Here is a 21,878-nt window from a genome sequence, read left to right on the forward strand (position 1 = left end):
AATAAAAAATAAAAAAACTTTAAATTTTAAAAACATTAATGTACAATGAAGATTACTAAATTAATTAATAACTGAAATGAAAATAAATTAAATAAATAAAAATTTGCGTTGATAGGATGATTTGAAAAAGTTTTTCCTCCAAATACTGTATGAGCACCTTTTTTCAAACAATTCAACTATCTAGTTTTTTCTTACATTTATTTTTAAATTATTTTCTTATAGATTTTTTTTATCATAAACTGTAAATTCTTTTTCTTCTCCTCAGGTCCTGAGGCTGGGGCAGTAATTGGGGCTCTCAGAATGGTCAGGACTATGCATATTTTGACACTGGTTTTGCTCCAGAGCACCACTTGCAGCAAGATGGCTCATCACAGCATGGCTATTCCATGAGGACCAAACGACATAGAAAAATCACTGGCCCTACCAGAGAGCAAAAGATACAAATCCATTTCAACATCACAGGTAAAAACCAGTGATGAAAAAAATGTTTTACATCCAAAGCTAGTTGCGTAACTTCTCCCAACACCATTCCTTCTTCCCAGCAAGCATCCCACTGCCCTTGTCGAGGAACGATTCGGCGGAAATAGTCAATCAAAGACGCTTATTGAGGGCACTTGAGCACCTGACCAATCGAATTAAGCGGACAATGAGCAAAGCAACCATTCTCTACCTTCCATGTGTCATCAGAGATACATCAAGCAGACCTCTAAACCTTGGAAAGTAAAAAAGGCAACGCTGTACTGCCGGGCCAGGGTCTGTTCTCAAAGGCAGGGTGTGTGGTGAGTTTAAAAATGAAACATACATGTTAATATGCATTATTCAGTAAGGGGCACATCTTATATATTCAGGGGTAAAAATGTGCTGATATAGATTCCGGAGTAATAAGCATTTATGGATTAGGTGAAGAGCTGCAAACGCCTGGACGTATACTTGTGGCAAACTATTTAGTCTACAAATTAACTGCAAGTATGCCACAAAAAGTGCCAGCCAGTTGCATATGAATTGGGAACTAACACCTTTTTGACATCTCTGTTGGAGCATTTTTAACCAGAGTGCAATGCCCAGTAGGGACATTACATTCCCCTGGAGTATGGCAAGTGTGGGAGAGCTGTTGAGAGGGTCATATCAGGATGAGGGGAGGGTCAGATGGAGTGTAAGTCGTGCCCAGATGGCTTCTCCACTCTGCACCTCCATTCCCGCAGAACCTGGCAGAGTGCAAAGGTAATCAGTCACCTTTATTCATTGATCTAAAATGACCTGTCTGTATGTTTGTTCATAAAATCTACTGATCACTCCATTCCATTCCAGTAGAAAGCTGCTTATACTATAGATCCGATGTCTAAGTGTGTCTCTGTGGAGTGTGTGTGTGTGCATGTTTCCAGCGCAGTGCCAGCCTGGCAGCTCATCATTAACCGGGTTGACCTGTGAGTCCTGTCCTTTAGGGGAATACCAGCCAGATTTCGCCTCAGGTCTGTCTGCTCTCTGCCCTTCCACCACGACCACTGTCAATAGAGGGGCTCTGGATATCAATGAGTGCGGTGGTGAGATGTGTAACAATCTGAAGAATTATTACTAAAACATACCTATGAATTACTTAAACACATAAGATAAACATAAAAGCTAGATTTATTAGAAAATTACCATTTGCAGTTTTTAAAAACATTTTGGTTTCTCTTTCTCTCCTGTCCTTTCCAGTACCATGTTCCCCTGGGCATTTCTCGCGGACAGGTGGTCTAGTTCCATGTTACCCACATGTCCCAGAGAGATTATTACTCAGCCTGAGGAGGGCCGTTCCTACTGTCTCTCTTGCCCTTTTTATGGTACCACCCTCAATAGCAGAGGCCAAAGCCATCCAACAGTGCTCCAGTATGTTTTTCTCTCCATTTATTCCAGTCATTTTATTTCCCTTTGTTTTCCTGCTGTTCAGTACCGCTTGTCTATGTTTGTCTCTTGTTCTCACAAAAAACTCCCATTATTTAATTTATTTAACAAAAATACAATATATAGTTCTTAGCACTGTAGAAGGGGTGGGCTGGCAGATATAATGGGTGAGCAATTTTTTTTTTTGTGGAGGGGTGGGGAGGGGTGGGATACAGTTTAGAAATTTAGACTGTAGATATTGCTATTTTAACTATGCAACTTATTGCGGTGTTGTTGATATATGTACACTGAAAAAAGAGCAATATCATGCTTTTGTGGGCAGCCTATAGCGAACCATAGAATATCATTAACTTTCACAAGAAAATAAACTTTTTTTTTCTTTACTGAATAGTAAAAACCTCCCTCTGTGTTTTCTTTCTCTGGATCATTGTTTCTACACTGGTGATTCTTTTAACCAAGTTTTTTATTTATACCAAACAAGGCCGTAATAATGTCTACTCTAGAACATTGGGGGGACCAGTTGTTTTGAGGAAAATAAAGACCAGACCTCTATGGTACTGGTATTTATTTAAAGGAACTAAATAAATATAGGAATTAAATCGATTTAGGGGAATAAATTAAAAGAATAGTAAAAGAACAAGAATAATATTTTTTTTTTAAAGTAATCAGTCTGAACTGTTTAAAATATGCACCATTCAATTTTATTTGTATTCATAATATGTTGAAATGGCAAAACAGAACAATGCTATGGTCGTCACATTCAATTAACTTAGGCCATGGCTATGAATTACATGAATCACAAATGACAGGCCTACATTCAGTTCAGTTCACTGGATATTGTTGGTCATTTATGTCATTGTAAAATAGCTATTAGACATTTAACTACATCGTACCTTCACTGAAGCGCCACAGTGAAATTCGTGCATTGATTTGATTGGACCAGAAAACATAGCTTTTAAACCATCTTAAAATGCAACAGTTTTTACTTTTATCCTATGAAAATTCTGAAAGAAAACGCTTCATGAGCCGACTGTTGCTATATAGTAATGAACGCAACTTTCATCGCACAAGCTCTTATTTTGGTGTTGTTGTTTCTAACATTGTGGTCATTTAAGCAGGCAGTTTGTTTCTTACATTCAATTTAACAGCAGTTACAGCAAGTCAAAATGAGTAAGCTTTCTACTGAACTGTATACATGCATTTTAAATGCTTATACTTTGTTCTTGCCCCATCCATGCAGTAAATGCACGTTATTGAATAAGCGAGGTTTTCTAGAAAATAATTCAACTGCTAAGGTAATTTCAGTGGTAGGCTAAGGCACATATTTATGTAGATATACGTATTAAACTCCCGTAATTCGCACACTGATATTTTTGCCCGTTTTCGCTCGTTGTCAGACTCTGCTTTTCCACAACAGACTGAAGCCTCTGCGTGAATGTAGCGCGCCTTTGATTTCAGCTGATAAAAGAAAAATGTTCATACAAAATGTTACAACGCAAACAAAGCTTGGTTTGAACATTCATCTCATGATGGCAAAGCCAAATTCTTCACAGCCTGCTCAGCCCCCAAATAAAATGCATGATCCCAGAAAACGGCTCCGCGTGCGCGCGGACCGCCCCGGTGGCCGCTTCGCGCGCCCTGGGGGCCGGCGCCGGTGGGCGCGGTTTTTTTTTTTTTTTTAGTTAACTAAACAACTACCTATCTGTTCGTATAACTACCTGAAAGTTAACCATGAAAGATACAGTAGAATACAGTTAATAAACCATTTAGTTAACACTCTAAGGAACTATAACTATATGTCTGAATACTAAGATGATGAATGCCAAATTTAAATAGGTTTATTAATCATATTTACTTACATTTCTAAGTGATATTATCAACCACTGACAACTACTTTAATAACTGAGATGGTCGATAAATAAGTCCCCTATACTTCATTAGAACTGATAAATTGATCTTAATAAAGTAATGAAAAAAAAATTATTAAATACATTATAAGATATGCTTTTAAATCAAGTATAAAGCATTATTATATCATGTATTTATCAAACTGCTCTATTATGTTAGTAATGCTTCTATAAATGATGAAATTAACGGTTGCCTAATGCTTAACTAATGCATTAATAGCGCTGCACGTTATTATAAAGTGTACAAAATATTTTATTCCTGTGATGGCAAAGATGAAATTTCAGACAGTCATTATACTCCGTATTTCAGTGCTCACATGATCTTCAGAAATCATTCATATATGCCCTGATTTAGTAGACCCTCACAAGCAACATTCTTATTATCAGTTTTGAAAACAGTTGTGTTGTGAATAACAAAGTTCAAAAAGAACAGCATTTATTTAAATAGAAATCCTTATAACGTTAGAAATACTTTACTAGCTAACTTTTATTAATTTAATGTGTTTTTTTAATAAAAGTATCTAATATTCTTTCAAATCTGAAGGACCCCAACTTTTGATGTAGTCGTATGTTCCAGAGCTGAGCCACCGCTGCGATACAGAATAGCTTTATGAATGTAAATTTCTGCGTCACTAGTGCGGGACCAGTAACCAGAATTCAAAAAATAATAATTGTTCTCCACTTCGTCAAGGTCTCATGACCCTAAACAGCCCTCTATTATAGGTAGGCTTGCATCTAGTAAGAGGAAGTAATTCTGTAAGGATCAATAACTGACGACAAAAAGACGGAGCGTTGAATTATTAGAAAAATAATGCACACCCGAGGCGTGGCGGTGCTTGCATTGTGCTAGTCTGGCCGTTACACCTCGGGGGGTGTGTCAAGCATATATTTTTCTAATAATTCAAACAGCCGGACCGCGCTGTCAATTATTTCACTTATACTACGGTTACCACACCTCAAGACATTGATCAGATGATATATTCAAAGGGATTCGTCCAGTTTTTGTACTTAAATCACTATTGTGAGTAGGACTATTTCTTCCGCATCTCATCCAACACCTTTTTTCCTGGTTCCAAAACTTCATTTTTAAAGCTGGTAATGGAGGCTTGAGCAGTTGATAGCATTATAATGCAGTTATTAATTAAGTTATTAGAAAAGAGAGCGAGAGAGAGACAGAGACACACAGAGAAAAAGAAAGCGATCAGCAGAGGAAGAGAGAGAGCTTGTGTGAATTAGGCTACCTCTGTGTGTCCCTCAAACGGTGTTCTGCAGCAGCGTCTCCTAAACAGCGCTGTTATTACCTCGCTAGTGAGAAATGTCAGTGTATTGTATTCACTATTACTTTTGGAAAATCGTCTGTCATGTTGTAGTTTTTTGTTAGTTCTGGTACTGTATAGGTACAGTATGCTAAATTTCCGTTATTACAGTTAACTATGACAAATGATATGAAAACTGTATGATGCGGTCAAGAGAGAGCTGCCTACGTTCACTGTGCGCATTTCCCGGAAAATAATTGCACACCTTCAGAGCGCGTTCGTCAGCCAATCAGATCTCAGCATTAAACGGCCCTGTGTAGTAAAAAACATAAATAAATGACACACTTAACCTTTAATGTGTATATAAAGTGTGATGCCCTTGTGCCAAGCGACCATGGTGGTTAGCGGGTTTCTTCATTCATTCACCAAGGAATGTAAAGGTCATTTTCAGGCGGTTTAGGTAGGTGTCCGTGAACGATTTGCAATGAGAATCCAATGCACATATTGGAATCTGATTCTCTGTACACACAGCGCAAAAAGAAAGTGCCTAACAGTGCCTGGAAAAGATGAGGATGATGAAATGCCTCTGCGAAAATTGTTTCCAGTTTTGACCACCAAAGGATTTCTCTCTATTCACATATTCTTTTTTTTTAGTTGTGTGTTGTGCTTATTCTGTCCATTTCATTTTCTAATTTCTTTCTCCTCCTTTGCCCTGTGACTTTTTTCTTGCTCTGACTCAGGCTTTGGCTCTAGTTCCTGCTTATAAAGAGGAAAGTGAAACTGCAGCCCCGCCAGAAGTTGTTGTTAGAAAGGATTATCAAGCCAGTAGCCAGGTAAGTTATCACTCTCAGTAGTTGATACCCAAAACTGGAAATTAATCTTTGTTGTGTTTGGATCACATGTGTGACCTTAAAAAGAATTTGGATGCTTACGTCATACCTATAAATTTATGAATGCCTGTGCATTAAATACTAAATACCAAATGTCTTATTTTACGGCAAGATAGCACGAATAACATTTCACAAAGTCATTCTGCTTATCAATGTTTATAAAGTTCACTTGTGTGAACCGAACAAAATGACATCCCACTGCCACTAAATAGTTATTATTATTGTTAAAATAATACTAAAGGAAGTTCTTGTATCATTTTGTTTTGAAGATTCCTATTGCTTTGCTATGTTACTATTCTGAAATTACATTTAGATATGGTTTTGGTTAATAGTGAGGCTTACTTTTTTTGTTGGTGTCACAGCACCCCCCGCGGGCCTAAAGTAAAATAGCTGAAATTGTAGGTATTTCTCTCGCAGATGTTCCATGAATGTCTCCTGAATCCGTGTCAAAACCAAGGCACTTGTGAGGAAGTCGGCGTAGGATAGGTTTTGCACCTGTGTTTCCAGGATTCACAGGTTTGGCATGTTCTGTAGCCATAATTCACAAGTAACATTGGAAAACCAGCTGTTAAGTTCAGTTGGCTTCTGGAAAACATCTTTGTCAACCTTTATAGTTGCCCTATGTATTGTTTTCTAATACTTTTTGTAGTTCTATTTACTGCCAATGTGTTTCAAGTTGTGTTTCAGACAGCTCAGCTGAGCCAACTAAAGTTTGCTTTAATGCAGTTAGTCTGGTATTACATTATATAATTTTGAAAGATTAGACTCTGTGGTTGAGATGAATCACTGCCCACTTTTTGCAACATTTTCCTCATTCATTCCCTTACAGGAGCCAAGTGTGAGAGCGACATTGATGAATGTGATTCTGCTCCTTGTCAAAATGGTGGCTTGTGCAGAGATGGCATGGGAGATTTCCAGTGTCAATGTCAGCCTGGGTTTGTAGGTAAGAGAAAGCCCACTCACATAGTCTGACATCATCTCAACTTCACGCTGGGGAATCCCAATGTAACTGTAAAAGCCGAGTCCTACCATTGAAATGTTTGAGGCAATTAAACCCAAAATTCCTAACTGTTGAGGGTTCTGAAACTTTCCTTTAGTCTAACCATTGTGATGGATTGAGCTGTCTCTGATCTCTTGAGTCTGGCAGTGGAACTACACAAGCTCTCATTCTCAGAACTTACAACACTTTTTCATTCAGGCCATTGTCTCTCCTCATTTAAAACATGGCCCTGATTAAGCATGTGGCTGCCCTAGATATGGAGAATTTAATTGAAGTGTTTTTTTTCTTTCAACGCTGTGTATGTGTCTGGGGTGTTTTGTTCGAGGTGGCAAGCAAGGCAAAAAATTTAAAAGAAAACAACTGAAAGTACGAAGATAAATCAAAACAATAAAATGAAATATGATCTCAAACAGTTTGTAAACGGCTTACTTGAATCTAAAGTAACAATATTCAACATTAGCCACGTTCCACCTTTTTGTGCTGTTCTATTATTGATGAAATGGAAATGCATAAAAAAGTTGAAAAATCTTTTTCCTTTATACTGATAAAAATGTGTTAAATGACATCATCATTAAAATAATAATACGTTTTGGTGTATCGTAAAAGAAATCTGCCCAGACATGTGATGTGACTTAAGGTTTAATAGATAGTGTGGCAATATAAATAATAACAGGAATATTGAAGTATTGGTTGCTTGTTGATTGTCACAAGTGGTGAGGTAAAATTCTGTTCCACATGTTTTTGAGTGTGGTTTGTGTCTTGTGTTGTGTTTTTGCCTCTGGAAGGGCTTGATGTGTGAGGCAGAGGTGAACGAGTGCAACTCTTCTCCATGTTTGCATGAAGGACTCTGTGTGGATGAAGTGAATCACTTTACATGTAGCTGTCCAGATGGATTCACAGGTCAGCACCTCACCCCTGCTACACCTGTTCACTTACATATAATGCCATTCATATTATTTCTATAAATTGTAGCGCACCAATCAAGTTACAAGGAATATCTTTGTCATTTACATCTAGGTTCCCGTTGTGAGTTGGAAATAAATGAGTGTGCTTCCAGCCCATGTCATAAACGGAGGTGTTTGTAAAGATTTGGAGGGTGGGTATTTCTGTACATGTTCTCAGGGCTTCACTGGAGACAACTGTGAGGTTGAAGTTGATGAGTGCTACGGCGACCCCTGTCTAAATGGAGGAACATGTGTGGATGCTATCAATGATTTCAGGTTAGCAAGGAAGCCTTGTAGAAAACTGATCATGCATATGCATTAGGAGGATGGTTATAATGTATTGTATTTGTTACAACTGACATATGATAGATAACAGACTTTGTCTCACATTTGTGACCAGGTGTGAATGTATGAATGGATACAGAGGCAGACTGTGCCAGGTGGACGTAGATGACTGCGATCCGAATTTGTGTTTGAATGGTGCGACATGCGTGGATGGAGTGGCCACTTTCCCCTGCCGATGCCCTCCTGGGTTCAACGGAACCAGGTGTGAGACAGGTATAGAGGGAAAAAGATGAAAAAATAATGGAAAATCATCATCATAGAGAGAAGTTTTACAAAGGCTTGTTAGAGATAGTCTTTGTATTTTCCTATTTTACTCTGTAAAGCTGCTTGACACAACCAGTATTGTATAAAGCACCATACAAATAAAGGTGACTTGGACTTTGTGTCACTTTAATTTAGATGGTGTTCCCAGAAAACTGTGGAAAAGTCCTAGAAGCACTTAAAAAGATTCAGTAGAGTGTTAACTTTCACACCCTGCTATACAGAGTCTATTTTTCATAAATGTTTTCAGATAAAGTTTGATGTACTGTGATGACAAACTAACTTTCAGAATCCAAAAGCTTCCTCCCCAGTCAAAAATGATAATTTATTAGAATTAATCTACAACAACATATGCTTTGGACTTGGACAGATGAATGTTAACAATGATAACAAAATTATGAATTATTTATTTTTATAAATAAAAATGATATTAAATTTACACACACACACACACACATATACATATATATATATATTATATATATATATATATATATAATATATATATATATATATATATATATATATATAAAGTATATTGTATTTTGTGTTAAAACCTAATTAACATTACAAGTGCTCTGGTAACATTACGATCAGGGACCAAAAATATACTGATAAAATATAATGTATAATATGACTCCTTGATAATTACATATCATCTGTGGTCTTTTCCCCTTTTTTTTCAAACAGAAATGCCCTACTCCTTTGATCTGGAGTTTGAAGTTCTGGTATCCATGGTTACGTGATGATGGATGGGTCAATGCCATCACTTACACAGATCACATGTACATTTTGGAGGAGATCATCAGACACCATTAAGTATGGAACTCCCATCTCTTATGCTGTGGAGGGAAGTGACAATGCCTTCCTCCTCATTGACTATAATGGGTGAGAGTTTTGTTTAAAAGTTGCAAAATTTGCATTTACGCAACTTAATTAAATACATGCTATGACCTGTTTAACATTTTTACATTATGTAAGTTCACTTTACCTACAGTACACCTTACTCTTATTTAACGGTCACTCTTTTTTTTCTTAAATTCTACTCTTTTACTCTTCCCTTTTGTTTCTCTTACTTTCAGGTGGGTCTTGTATGTTAATGGCAAGGAGCGGATCACCGACTGCCCAGCAGTAAATGATGGCCTCTGGCACCATATTGGTGTATCATGGCGCAGCAAGGATGGTGATTGGAGAGTTTATATTGATGGGAGCCCTTCAGATGGAGGGAAAGGACTATCAGTTGGCACTACTATACCAGGTTGACCTTTTTACCTAATAAAGAATTCTCACACTCAGTTCAAGACACTTTTATTGCTTTATGGTGCTTCAAAGAGAATATGTGTCCAGAAAACTGAAATGTTTGCTCTATACTTACTTTTAAACAGGAGGGGGTGCTCTGGTACTTGGACAGGATCAGGACCAGAGGGGAGATGGCTTCAATCCAGTGGAGTCCTTTGTGGGCACTCTTAGCCAGCTTAATATATGGAACTATGTTTTAACACCACAGCAGGTAACAGTTTAAACACATTCCTTAATCTTACTCTTTAACAGAGAACAGAGATAAAAATTCAGAACTGCTCTATTCTCAGATCAAGTCTCTGGCCAGTAGCTGTCCACGTGATCTGCAGAAAGGGAACGTGTTTGCATGGCCTGACTTCTTAGGAGGGGTCACGGGCCGAGTAAAGACCAGCAGCAAGAGCATTTTCTGTGCTGGTAAGAATCAAGTCAAGTCATATATTATTATCATTCAATCATGTGTGTGCATGGGAGAACAAAACACTGCAGGCCTTGTAGTGAATTTTCCTTAATATTTCTATCACACAGTAACAACAGTACCCAAATTTTTTATTTTATCAAATGTATCCTTATATGTAACTACCTAACTCATATAAATAATTATAAACTTTGAGAATAATATATCAAAAATCAGTGCCATGAATAAATATGTTGTAGTGGTGAGAAAGTGTAACGTGTTGTCCACCGTTTTGGTCTTTTAGACTGCCCCCTGGTGGAGGCTTCGGTTCCTCAACTGCGCTCATCCAGTAAAGCTGTGAGTTCGGGCTCTAAGGTGCAGTTCTCTTGCAGTCCTGGGTTCTATCTGGTGGGGGAGCCGGTGCAGCAGTGCTTAAACAGAGGCCAATGGAGCCACGCAGAGCCAATATGTGAACGTGAGTGATGGGGATGCACAGATATGCAACAGAGGACACACAAACGTATATTCTGGCTGTTTAAACCACCACACACGTTCAAAATGACCATTACAGCCACATATACAACAATATACTTATGCTGTACTGATGTACAATCATACACCTTAAATGTAACATTTTCAAACACTGATAAACACATACCATATCACAAATAGATACATAGTTTGTGCACATACTCACATGTACTGCATATACACACAATGTAGTATTAACATTACTCATTACCCAGTACCAGGACCATCATTAATCTGTACTAGGGCCTTTCTCTGTATCTGTAGGTGTGGAATGTGGTCCTCCGCCCGACCTGGAGCACGGACAGTATCATGGAGAGGATTTCTATGCTGGGAGCACAGTGCTTTATCAGTGTAAACCAGGGTTCTACCTGCTTGGGGAGAGTAAGATTGTTGTGTGCCATCAATGGTGAATGGATTGGCAACCCACCTGCATGTCTGGGTAAGAGATACACAGCAAATCAGGGAAAGAACCTGGAAGAGGCATTGAATAGACAATAGGTCTATACCAGAATGATCCAAATATCACTATACACAGGTGCACCTGGAACCTGGAATATCATTTTACATTTTGTTTGTCCTTTGCTTTTGTGTTTGTTTGTGCTTATATTACAGATGTGGACGAATGTTCTCTGGGCTCTGAATGTAATGAACATGCTAGTTGCCAAAACACTGATGGCTCACATATATGCACCTGCATACCCCCTTACAGTGGAGATGGACGAAACTGCACAGGTAACACAATCTCATAAATTGGACATTTAAAGTTTCAACAGGTACATTTATTTTTTGTTTTTCTTTATTCTCACTAGAGCCAGTAAAATGTAAAGATCCAAGTGTTCCTGAGTTTGGGCACCGTGAGGGCAGTAATTTCATCATGGGCAGTGAGGTGGTCTTTTCCTGTGAGGAAGGCTATGAGCTGATTGGCTCATCCCATCTGTCCTGCACAGAAGAAGGGATTTGGAAGGGAGATTTCCCATACTGCAAAGGTAGGCCTAGCTTTCAGATCTGTCTATTGGTGCTACTGTTTGTTTACATATAGCGCTTTTCAACAGCATGGTACGGCTCCGTATGTCTCACTTTTGGGGGGTTTTCCACTGTGTACAGTACCTAGTACCAAGTACGTTTTAGTAGCACCTTAGTTGAGGTTCCAAGTGAGCCGTACTGATAGTAAAATGTGATGTGTAAACACTGCAGGTCACTGATTGGTCAGCAACAGCCACCTCAGTATCATTTGTTTGCATGACTTGCTTTAAACGACCGTCACACGTAACTTGAAAAAAGAAATGGCTGTATCGTGGTCAGTAGATGAGCTGGCAGTGCTACTAAAGCGATAAGCTGAGTCGGGTTGTACCATTATTTGGGAGAAAAGCACCAATAAACTACCATTCAACTGTTGGGGTTAGTAAGATTTGTTTTAAAATAAATTAATTTTATTCAGATAGGTACCATTAAAATGGGAAAAAAAAAAGTTGAAAAGTTCAGCTTTGCCATCACAGAAATAAGTTACTTTGTAAAATTTATTAAATAAAATATAATTTTTTTATCAAATAAATGGAGCCTTGTTGAGCATAAAACATTATAATAAAACATAAAAAAAATTGCACTGATCGCAAACGTTTGAACTGTAGTGTAGCAAATAACAAAACAACGTGAGCACACATAACAATTACTTGAACATAATTCTGTTTTGTTTTATTCTTCACTAAAATAAAAGGTGCCAAGCTTATGCTAATGGAAATATAACGAAAATATTCTGAATGTTATTGGTAATAGTAACAAACTCATGAGAGCTTTTGGGATCCAAATGGTTTTCTGTGTAAATGTAAATGTTATCCAACCATACACAACACACATACATTGTTTCTTAATTTCAGTGAGAAACTGACCTGATTCTAGTGATTCTAAAGATTCTAGAGTGTGTATATATAAGTACCTCATAAACAAAAAAATTGTTCGGCATTGTTGAGTCCATGTTACTGGAACAATTTAGTATTTTATAATACCAGCAAACATCCTGAACCTCAGTTAACAGCTTTTATGGGGCTTTTATATTTTGTCAACTCACCTCACATTACTGTATGTCAATCAAAGTTACATGTATTTTGTTTTGGCAGAGTACCGATACAATCCGAATGCATTGTTTTCCTAACATAAGAGAACTTAAAGGGGTCATAAACTGAGAGATAAAATTTCCCTTGATCTTTTGACATATAAGAGGTCATTTTACTGTGAAAACGTCCTGGGTTGCGTTTCCCAAAAGCTTTGTAAGCCTAAGAAGTTCGTAAAAACGATCGTACGACTGATCTTAATATTACGGTCTGTTCCCCAAAAGCATCGTAACTGAAGTATCACTTGAAAATCATCGTAGATCTACAAGTGCTCTGGAGTAATCATAAAGCCCTAAGTGCATCGTAAGAAGACAGATTTATGCGGTCACCTGCAGGACAATTGACAGATTGCACCTTTAACTTTATTCAAGTGCAATGTGATTATATTATAAGGATTTGATTGTACTTTATAGTACATTTTTATTACTTGTTTTTTGTTGTTGTTTTAAAATAATTTATAAATGAAAAATAATTAAAAAGGACAGAAAAAATAGAAATACACATCTAAATTAAATGACTGAACAAAAAAAATTTAATAAAAGAAATAATGTAGGAAATATAGTTCAAAGACTGGTGGGGGGTGGGTTTGATTGTGAGTTAATTTGTTGCTGACTTGCACGAAAACCAGCAACCTATTGGACCCAGAAATAATGTCTATATATTTATATATATTATTACTATTATGTAAAGTATAATATTATACGTATAATGCAATATAATATAATATAATAAAAATATAATATAGTATTATATTACATTATAGTTTATATTATATCTGAGTTGTCTTGAACACAGCATTAATATATATATATTTTAATAACCGAGCGTGTACTACAGTTACGAACCATTCTAAGGTGACATTTCAGCACTTGACAAATGGATAGTGACTCCTAAGTAGTACTTAAAGCACGGCTACGTGCGATTGTGTTAAGTGCATTTTTGGGAAACGCACGTGAAACAATAATGAACGATTGCAAAATGACTCGTAGAAAATGAACTTAAGCTCTAAGATCAATCGTTAATGGGAAACCCGGCCCTGTAAGTATCAGAACTCAAAGCATTCTTGTTAGTTTAAAAACAGCTTATATTGAAGCCAATCTGCCAAAACAACAGGATGTGGATTGTGCCACTTTTATTATGTAATAGTGTGCTAAACCCTGCCTCCGTAGAAGAAGATCAACGCCTGCTTCTACATCACTGCCTGTTTAGCCCTGCCCACCCATTCACACATGTAGTGTAAATAATGAGAAAGGGAAACACAGGTCTACGCAGAAACCAAACAATAAAGATGCTCAGAAGACAACAAGACGCTTTGCATTGCCTTCCTTCTGATCCCAACATTAGGAAAGAGAGGATGAACTTTATTTTTACTGAAGTTCCAGACCGTGTCAGTTAGAACTTGGTCCTTTGTTACTGATTTTACCATGGATTCATTTACCAACAAGGCACAATTTTACGCAGGATTTTTAGTCAGATTGAAACTAAAAGTCGATGCTGTGCGACTATATTGGATCTAACAGTAATGTCGTACCACACAAGTGTGAGTAATTGTTTTTATTATGTGGTCACTGTTGCTTTGTTATTACAGATCATTTGATATATACTGATTATTTATGCATTTGTAACCTACAGTAATAACAGCAGCGTCCATCTGTGAAGTATGTGGGTTTTTAAACTTAATGAACTGTTAGCCAATCATAGCAGTGGCCGTTTTCTTAGAGTCAACAATCAGCCACACCTATTCAAACAGAGCGTTCCCATGAGGGGGGTCAAAACAGGACAGAAAATAGCCTATTACTTTTAAATTATGATATTTTTGATGTAAAAACGTAATAACATTATTAGTGGACCTCAGAGAGAACAGTACAAAAAGGCGGTTCATGACCCCTTTTAATGCAGTGATGACAACAATTACTGTCTGAAGTCTGCATTTCACTGAAAACACTGAACATAAGCTGTTTCTAATAATTTCCCCTAACAGCCCTTTCCTGTGCACATCCCACTCTCCCTGAATATGGAATCATGAAAGGGTCAAACTTCACATACGGAAGCAAGGTGACTTTCAGGTATCACTGTCACTGTTAGATGTAGAGTCAGTTTCTAGAGGTATTGTACAGCTAATTTTAAGAGATCTATTTAAATATGGGAGAGACTATTTCTGTTTAATAGCATAATATTTTTTGAGGGTTTGTATGCAAATAATCTTTGCATTTTCTGCTCTGCTGCAGTTGTGAGAAGGGGTATGTCCCTCAAGAGCCAATAGAAAGCCAGTGTCAATCAGATTTGAAGTGGAGCAGAGAGCCCCATGTTTGTCAGCCTGTTACCTGTGGTGAGCCCCCATTGGTTGATTATGCTGAGTATACCCTCAACGGGAAAGTGTACCTCTCCACGCTAACCTATACCTGCATAGAAGGATACAGGTAAAGTCTGATACATTTATATCACTTTATGACTTTATGGAAATTGTAGCAGGAACAGTATAGGACAGGGGACCAGTATTGACATGTGTGCCTTAGGTTGCCGACCCCTGGTATATATATAAAAAAAAAAACATTTCTGGATGGTATGGTTGCTTTTCACACATCTAGATATCAGAAAATGCATTGACTTTCCTTTTTTTTTTTTTGGTGTAAAGTTTGCAGGGTGCCATGGAACTGAAGTGTGAGTCATCAGGAGAGTGGGCATCTCCTCCCCCCATCTGTGCCAGAGTGGACTGTGGCAAACCTCCTCCTTTGAAGGATGCTGTGATTAAGGGCAACAACTTTACACTGGGTAGCATGATCATCTATGTTTGCAAAGAGGGGTAATTAACTTTATATATGCATGTTTTTGTTGCCAATGGATTTGATCCTTTTGTTTGATGTCGTATTAAATATCTTTTTCAATCACTGCGTTGTAATGACATGATAACAATGATTTGTAAAATATTGTCTTATTGTAGTTACACCCTCCTTGGTGTAGAAACTCAAGAATGCCTCCCAAGTGGCAACTGGACTCATAATTCTGCCCAGTGTGTGCCTCGGTCTTGTGGACCACCACCCCAAGTTGACCATGCCCTACCTGACGCTGGACACCAGCTTTTTGGGGACACTGCTATCTACTTCTGCGATGATGGCTACATTGCTGGCAACAATACAAAACTCTTCTGCAATGCCCAAGGTGTTTGGGCACCCCCAGATGGATTTGGCATTCCTCACTGCATTGCCAACTTCTGCCAGCGTCCCCCGGATTTACCTCACGCCATTCTGGACTCCATCAACAAACCAAAGTATGCAAGCAACACAGAGGTCAGCTACAAGTGTGAGGAGGGATTTGTTCTCAACACAACAGGAACCCTGAGGTGCATGATAGGAGGAGAGTGGACACCCTCGCCTTTGGACATTGGCTGTATGCCTGTCAGATGCTCAAAGCCAGACAGTATTGAGAAGGGATATGTAAGTGGGAACAATTATAGTTTTGGAGCGGTGATTGCGTACAGCTGTGATAAAGGATATTTCATTCGTGGAGAGAAGAGGAGAATTTGTAAAGCCAATGGTGAGTGGGGAGGTGTCTTGCCCACATGCCAGCCTATTTCCTGTCCCAGCCCACCTCGCTTGGCAAATGGTTTTATCCAGGTAAATACAGTACCGTCTCCCTGTAATGCAAAATATCTTGGTACCAAATTGATTTAATTTTTAGTGTTTTATTTCTAATTTTGCCTGTTAGCACATTTTGAGCCAATTAAATGTATTTCTTAATAATTTATTTAATCCATAATTACATATGTATGATACTTTTTCCCCATAGGGCCAAATAAGAAAGAACGGCTATGTGTACAGCAGTAGAGTGACCTATGCTTGCAATGATGGTCATCGCCTAACCGGAAGGCCTGAACGTATATGCATGGCCAATAAGCAGTGGTCGAACAACAATCCTCCTGTTTGTGTCCTCCTCACCTGCCCTACCCCACCTGATATAAAAAATGGCCGTTATCATGGCTCCACATTTGAAGTTGGCAGCAAGGTGAAATTTGCCTGCAACGAAGGATATGAACTCATTGGAGATTCTGTATGGACTTGTTTAAAGTTTGGAAATTGGGACAAGAGTGTAACCCCACGTTGTTCCCCAGTACAGTGCCCTGAACCACCTTTAGAGGAGAATCACCTTGTACTGCGTGGATTAGATTCTGACTCAGGCATTGTGGAGCTTTCTTGTGAGGAAGGGTATGTTCTCCATGGTGCACAAACTCTTCGTTGTACCCTGTCCCAGGAGTGGAATGACTCTTTTCCTGTCTGCAAACAAGTCTTCTGTGGACCCCCCCCTGAGGTTGCCTTTGGTGACCCATCCAAAGCACTGTCCTACTTTGGTAGTGTGGTAACCTTCTCGTGCATGGTTGGCTTTACACTTCGGAAGGAAGCTTCTGTCCGCTGCCAGGCAGATGGGAACTGGAGTAAACCTTATCCCGAATGCATTCCTGTTGAATGCCCACAGCCTGAGGACATACCAAACGGAATTGTGGATGTTCAAGGACTAATGTATCTTAGTACTACTGTCTATAGCTGTAAGGCAGGGTATGATTTAGCAGGTAACAGCACTGTGCTTTGTGGTTCAAGTGGACAGTGGATAGGAGGTGTACCTGTATGTCACCCTGTTAAGTGTGCTGCACCCAAGGAGATTCCCAATGGTTATGTTAGGTACACCAGGCTTCAGTTTAGCCAATCAGTTACATATTCCTGCCACAGGGGGTACAGCTTACAAGGCCCAGAAACCCTTACCTGTTTGGATAATGGACAGTGGCAGCAGGAGGCTCCTACTTGTGTGCAGATCTACTGTTCTCCTCCAAAACCAATTGAGAATGGCTTTGTAGAAGGACGGGACCGCAAATTTGGGGTTACTATCTTCTATAGCTGCTTCCCAGGTTTCCTACTAGTTGGTAATAATCATCTCACCTGTGAAGAACATGGCTGGTCAAGCTCTGAGCCCAAATGTATTCCTGCTGACTGCGGCCTGCCTCCACATATTGATTTTGGTGACTACTCAAAGGTCAAAGAACAATCAGCAGAAGACGATGCACTTACAAGCCAACATTTACCAGTAGACAACAGCTTTTTACATGGTTCCCTGGTTCAATATCATTGTCATGCTGGGTATGTAATTAAAGGTGACATTGTGTTAATGTGCCAAGAAGATGGCACATGGAATGGAACTGCCCCTGTGTGTGCTCCGGCACAATGTGACACTCCACCCAGCCCTGAATATGGATCAGTTATGGTAACAGATAGCGTTCTTGGCAGCCTTGCAGAGTACAGTTGCGAGGAGGGTTACGAGCTTAATGGACAGACCATCCGACAGTGCATTTCTGGGAAGCAGTGGAGTGATGACACTCCTCGCTGTTTGCCCATCTCTTGTGGTAACCCTGGAGGCATTGCTAATGGTGAGGTGATTGGAAAATACTTTCATTTCAAGGCGCTTATTCACTATGAGTGTCATAAAGGGTTTGTCCTTGAGGGTGTTGAAACTAGAACTTGCCAGGTTGATGGGAAATGGGATAACAAAGCTCCATCATGTAGAGCAGTCTCCTGTGGGCGCCCTGTTGTATCAAAGGATGTTTTAGTAAGAGGAGATGACTATACATTTGGAAAGAGGTTGTTGTTCAGCTGCAATCTCGGCTTCATCCTACAGGGAACACCAACCAGTGTTTGTTTAGCCAATGGCAGTTGGAGTGAGGCTCCTCCAAAGTGCCTCCCAGCCAATTGTGGTCAACCACCGGTAATCGAAAATGGCAGAGTGACAGGCACGGATTATGGTTACAATGGTATGGTTAGGTATGCTTGTGATATTGGATATGTCTTAAGAGGAAATCCTACACTAATATGCAGAGCTGATGGACTATGGGATGACCCTCCTCCACGGTGCGACATAGTCACATGTGACCCACCTGAGGACATTAGCCATGGTTACCTGAATGGATCAAGCTTTAATTTCGATGATGTTGTTGAGTATATTTGCTTCCCAGGCTATGAAGTTGTTGGCAGTCCAGTTTTACGATGTGCTGCTGAGGGTGTCTGGCTGGGACAAGTTCCAGAATGCCGACCTTGTGTTTGCAGTCCCCCAGTTCTGAAATACGGTACTATTCTCGGCCGAGACCACACCTGTGGTGCAAGCATCTGGTTCCGATGTAATGAAGGCTACAAAATTCTTGGCCCCACAGAGGCCATATGCGACAAGGGTGGAGTGTGGAGTTCAGGAGTACCCATCTGCACCCGAGGGAGATGTTCCAGCCCTCCTCCAGCTGTGCCTAATGCTGTCGTACAAGGCACTGCTGCCTACTCTATTGACACTGTCACTTACCGGTGTAGGCCAGGATATCATTTGAAAGGTTTTCCCCATCTTTCCTGTGGAAGGTTGGGCAGATGGGGAGAGCCAAACCTGAACTGTGAACCCATTTCTTGTGGAGTTCCTCCTCTTATCCCTAATGCAGAGACTGCTGGAGTGGTGTTAACCTATGGCAGCAAAGCTCAGTACAGGTAATCTGACATAACATAAACATCAAAAAATAAATAAATAAATAAATAAATTGTATAAATAAAATTTCTGAAGAGCTTAAAACTGAATGTTTCTACAGGTGTAAAGAAGGTTTTGAATTAGCAACAAAGACAGACTCAATAACCTGTCAAAGTGATGGCACCTGGTCCAAACACAGCGTCAGATGTCGACCTTCACCCTGCAGCCTGCCTGCAAACCTCACCCATGTAGTCATCAGGGGCAAGCAGCTCACACCTGTAGGGGGCACAGTCATAATCTCCTGTAGACCAGGGTACTATCTTGAGGGACCTGGATTATCTGAATGTTCAGTAAGTGATATGTCAAGATAATCATTTTGTGTGGCTTCATTTGGTGATAATTTTGTCATTTTCCAATGATGTCTCAGGATGTTATTTCCCTTTTATTTGATTCAGGTCTCTGGAAAATGGTCTCCACCTTTCTCTTCCAAGTCTTGTGTGCCTGTTATTTGTGAGAAACCTCTCCCCATTCTCAATGGCTTGGTTGAGGGCAAGAGCTACAATTATGGAGATGTTATTAGCTATACTTGTCTACCAGGATTTGAACTACAGGTACATTATTTTTATTCATCCATTTTTCAAATGGCTTGTCCTATGTAAGGCTGCAGGGATGCTAGAGCCTATCCCAGTGTCTCAGATCATAGGCAGGGGAAACCTTAAAATAATGGCCAGTTCATCACAGGCATTAGACCTTATGTAGTTAAAACAAATTAATTCAGTGTCAACAAAGCTTAAGTTATTTTGCAACGAAACAGCATGAAAGTGAAGGAATATAAACTAATGCCATATTCCCCCAAATCATTGCCCCAGTAAATGTTTTTCTAATAAAGATGAAAAAGAGGAAACCAAGAGAATGAATGATGTATTCTTATTTGTTGTCATCCAGGGGGATTCTGTTCAGACATGTCAAAGTGATAAAACCTGGGGTGGAACTCAGCCAGTGTGTGCTGGTAAGACTTTTCACAATGCAAATCATGCTAATGTAGTAATATTATTCATATTTTTATCATCCTGCTTGATCTCTAAACTCATCTTTTGTCTCTTGTTTTTAGCTCGTGTGTCATGTGGTCCTCCACCTGTGATTCCCCATGCAGTTACCTTGTCCAGTGGTCAGACATACCAAAGTATTGTTAGTTATATGTGTCATCCAGGGCTGAGTTTGGTTGGTTCACAGAACCTCACTTGTCAAGCAAATGGAAAATGGAGCTTACCTACACCATCATGTGAATGTAAGAATAGATAAATGGTTACTCTTTAGCTTTTAAGTCTTTCAGTGTTCCTCTATTTAACTTTTTTTTTATTTTCTCTTCCTTTCTCATTTTCATAAATGTACATACACACAAACTCTCAGTTCCAGGTGGATGTGAGAGGATAACAGACTTACTGAATGGCAAGGTGCAGGAGCACAACCTGTCCAGCGGACGTGCTCTTGAGTTTCACTGTGACAAAGGCTACACACTGCAGGGAGAATCTCTCGTCATGTGTGTGGGAAACGGCTCCTGGAGTTCACCTTTCCCTGTCTGTATACGTATGTCAAACACTATGGTTTTTGCAACAAGGAACACATAAAGTTAACGTCACATTTCTAAGAACTAATTACTTCATTGTTGATCTGATTTTTTTTTTGTTTTGTTAGTCAGCAAAGCCATTCCGAATATCAGATAAAATCGCTTGAAGATACAGTACATGACTCAAATCTTATCCCCCCACAGCCAAATCATGCCCCTCTCCTCGTGGCTGGACTGAAGGCAGTGTCAACACTACTCAGACTTTCCTGGTAGGCCAGTCAGTATCAGTCAGTTGTCCTAAAGGTCAGCGGGTCAAAGGTAACCAGAGAAAAAGTATCGCCACCTTAACTTGCAGGAGTGATCAGACCTGGACCCCCATAAGTGCAGTGTGTGAGAGTGAGTACAAACATTCGTTATTTCCACCTTTACTGTATTTTTCAGTGGCTTTACATGATTAAAAAAAAAAAAGAATAATAATATATGATTTTATAGCCCCAAAAGCATTTTGCACCAAAATGTCAGGGGAATTTATTCCCAAGTTAATTTCAGGATGTTTTTGGCATCTTCATCATCAGTACAGAGAGAATATATTTAAAATAAATTTTCTTTGTCTTTAGGTCAAATTTTAAATCATATTTTAGCTTCTCTCTTCTGCACTTCTCTATTCCATGCATCCTATGTGGTTCTTCTAAATCATGTAGATTATGCACAACTTGCATATAAATAAAATAGAAAGCAAATCGACTTCCTGATTTGGTGAGCTGGAAATTTGTTAAGTTGTGGTAGGTTAAGACACTCTGGACTTTTATCCTATGCACTTGAGTAAGTTTGACCAATATCTTTTGTTCCTCATTCAGGCTGCAGCATCACAATTAGTGCTGCTTTTCTTATTGCATGGTATCTCTATAATACACTATCTGTGGTTTTTTTTTTTTTTTTTTTAGAAACTTCCACTTGTATTTTCTTCTGTCCGTGTTACTTCTGCACGTTATCATTCAAAATATAAGAAGCC

At 39.1% G+C, this 21,878-nt stretch overlaps 1 protein-coding gene across 1 annotated transcript in view; it reads left to right on the plus strand.

Moving 5' to 3' along the window:
- The window catches only part of LOC109093835 (sushi, von Willebrand factor type A, EGF and pentraxin domain-containing protein 1-like), a 68,850-nt gene that overhangs the window by 42,794 nt on the left and 4,178 nt on the right, over positions 1-21,878 (plus strand). Inside the window, 27 exon segments of the mRNA XM_042728710.1 lie at positions 266-303; positions 5,785-5,877; positions 7,720-7,834; positions 7,952-8,001; positions 8,003-8,154; positions 8,279-8,436; positions 9,175-9,204; positions 9,207-9,372; positions 9,567-9,742; positions 9,870-9,994; positions 10,074-10,197; positions 10,482-10,652; positions 10,973-11,094; positions 11,096-11,147; positions 11,321-11,440; positions 11,518-11,694; positions 14,798-14,882; positions 15,045-15,236; positions 15,452-15,619; positions 15,758-16,430; positions 16,603-19,322; positions 19,421-19,649; positions 19,755-19,910; positions 20,245-20,308; positions 20,411-20,587; positions 20,710-20,886; positions 21,071-21,262. Of these exon segments, the coding sequence (XP_042584644.1) occupies positions 266-303; positions 5,785-5,877; positions 7,720-7,834; positions 7,952-8,001; positions 8,003-8,154; positions 8,279-8,436; positions 9,175-9,204; positions 9,207-9,372; positions 9,567-9,742; positions 9,870-9,994; positions 10,074-10,197; positions 10,482-10,652; positions 10,973-11,094; positions 11,096-11,147; positions 11,321-11,440; positions 11,518-11,694; positions 14,798-14,882; positions 15,045-15,236; positions 15,452-15,619; positions 15,758-16,430; positions 16,603-19,322; positions 19,421-19,649; positions 19,755-19,910; positions 20,245-20,308; positions 20,411-20,587; positions 20,710-20,886; positions 21,071-21,262 (6,702 nt within the window).

Source organism: Cyprinus carpio, chromosome B7 (genome assembly GCF_018340385.1).
Source record: "Cyprinus carpio isolate SPL01 chromosome B7, ASM1834038v1, whole genome shotgun sequence".
Taxonomy (NCBI): domain Eukaryota; kingdom Metazoa; phylum Chordata; class Actinopteri; order Cypriniformes; family Cyprinidae; genus Cyprinus; species Cyprinus carpio.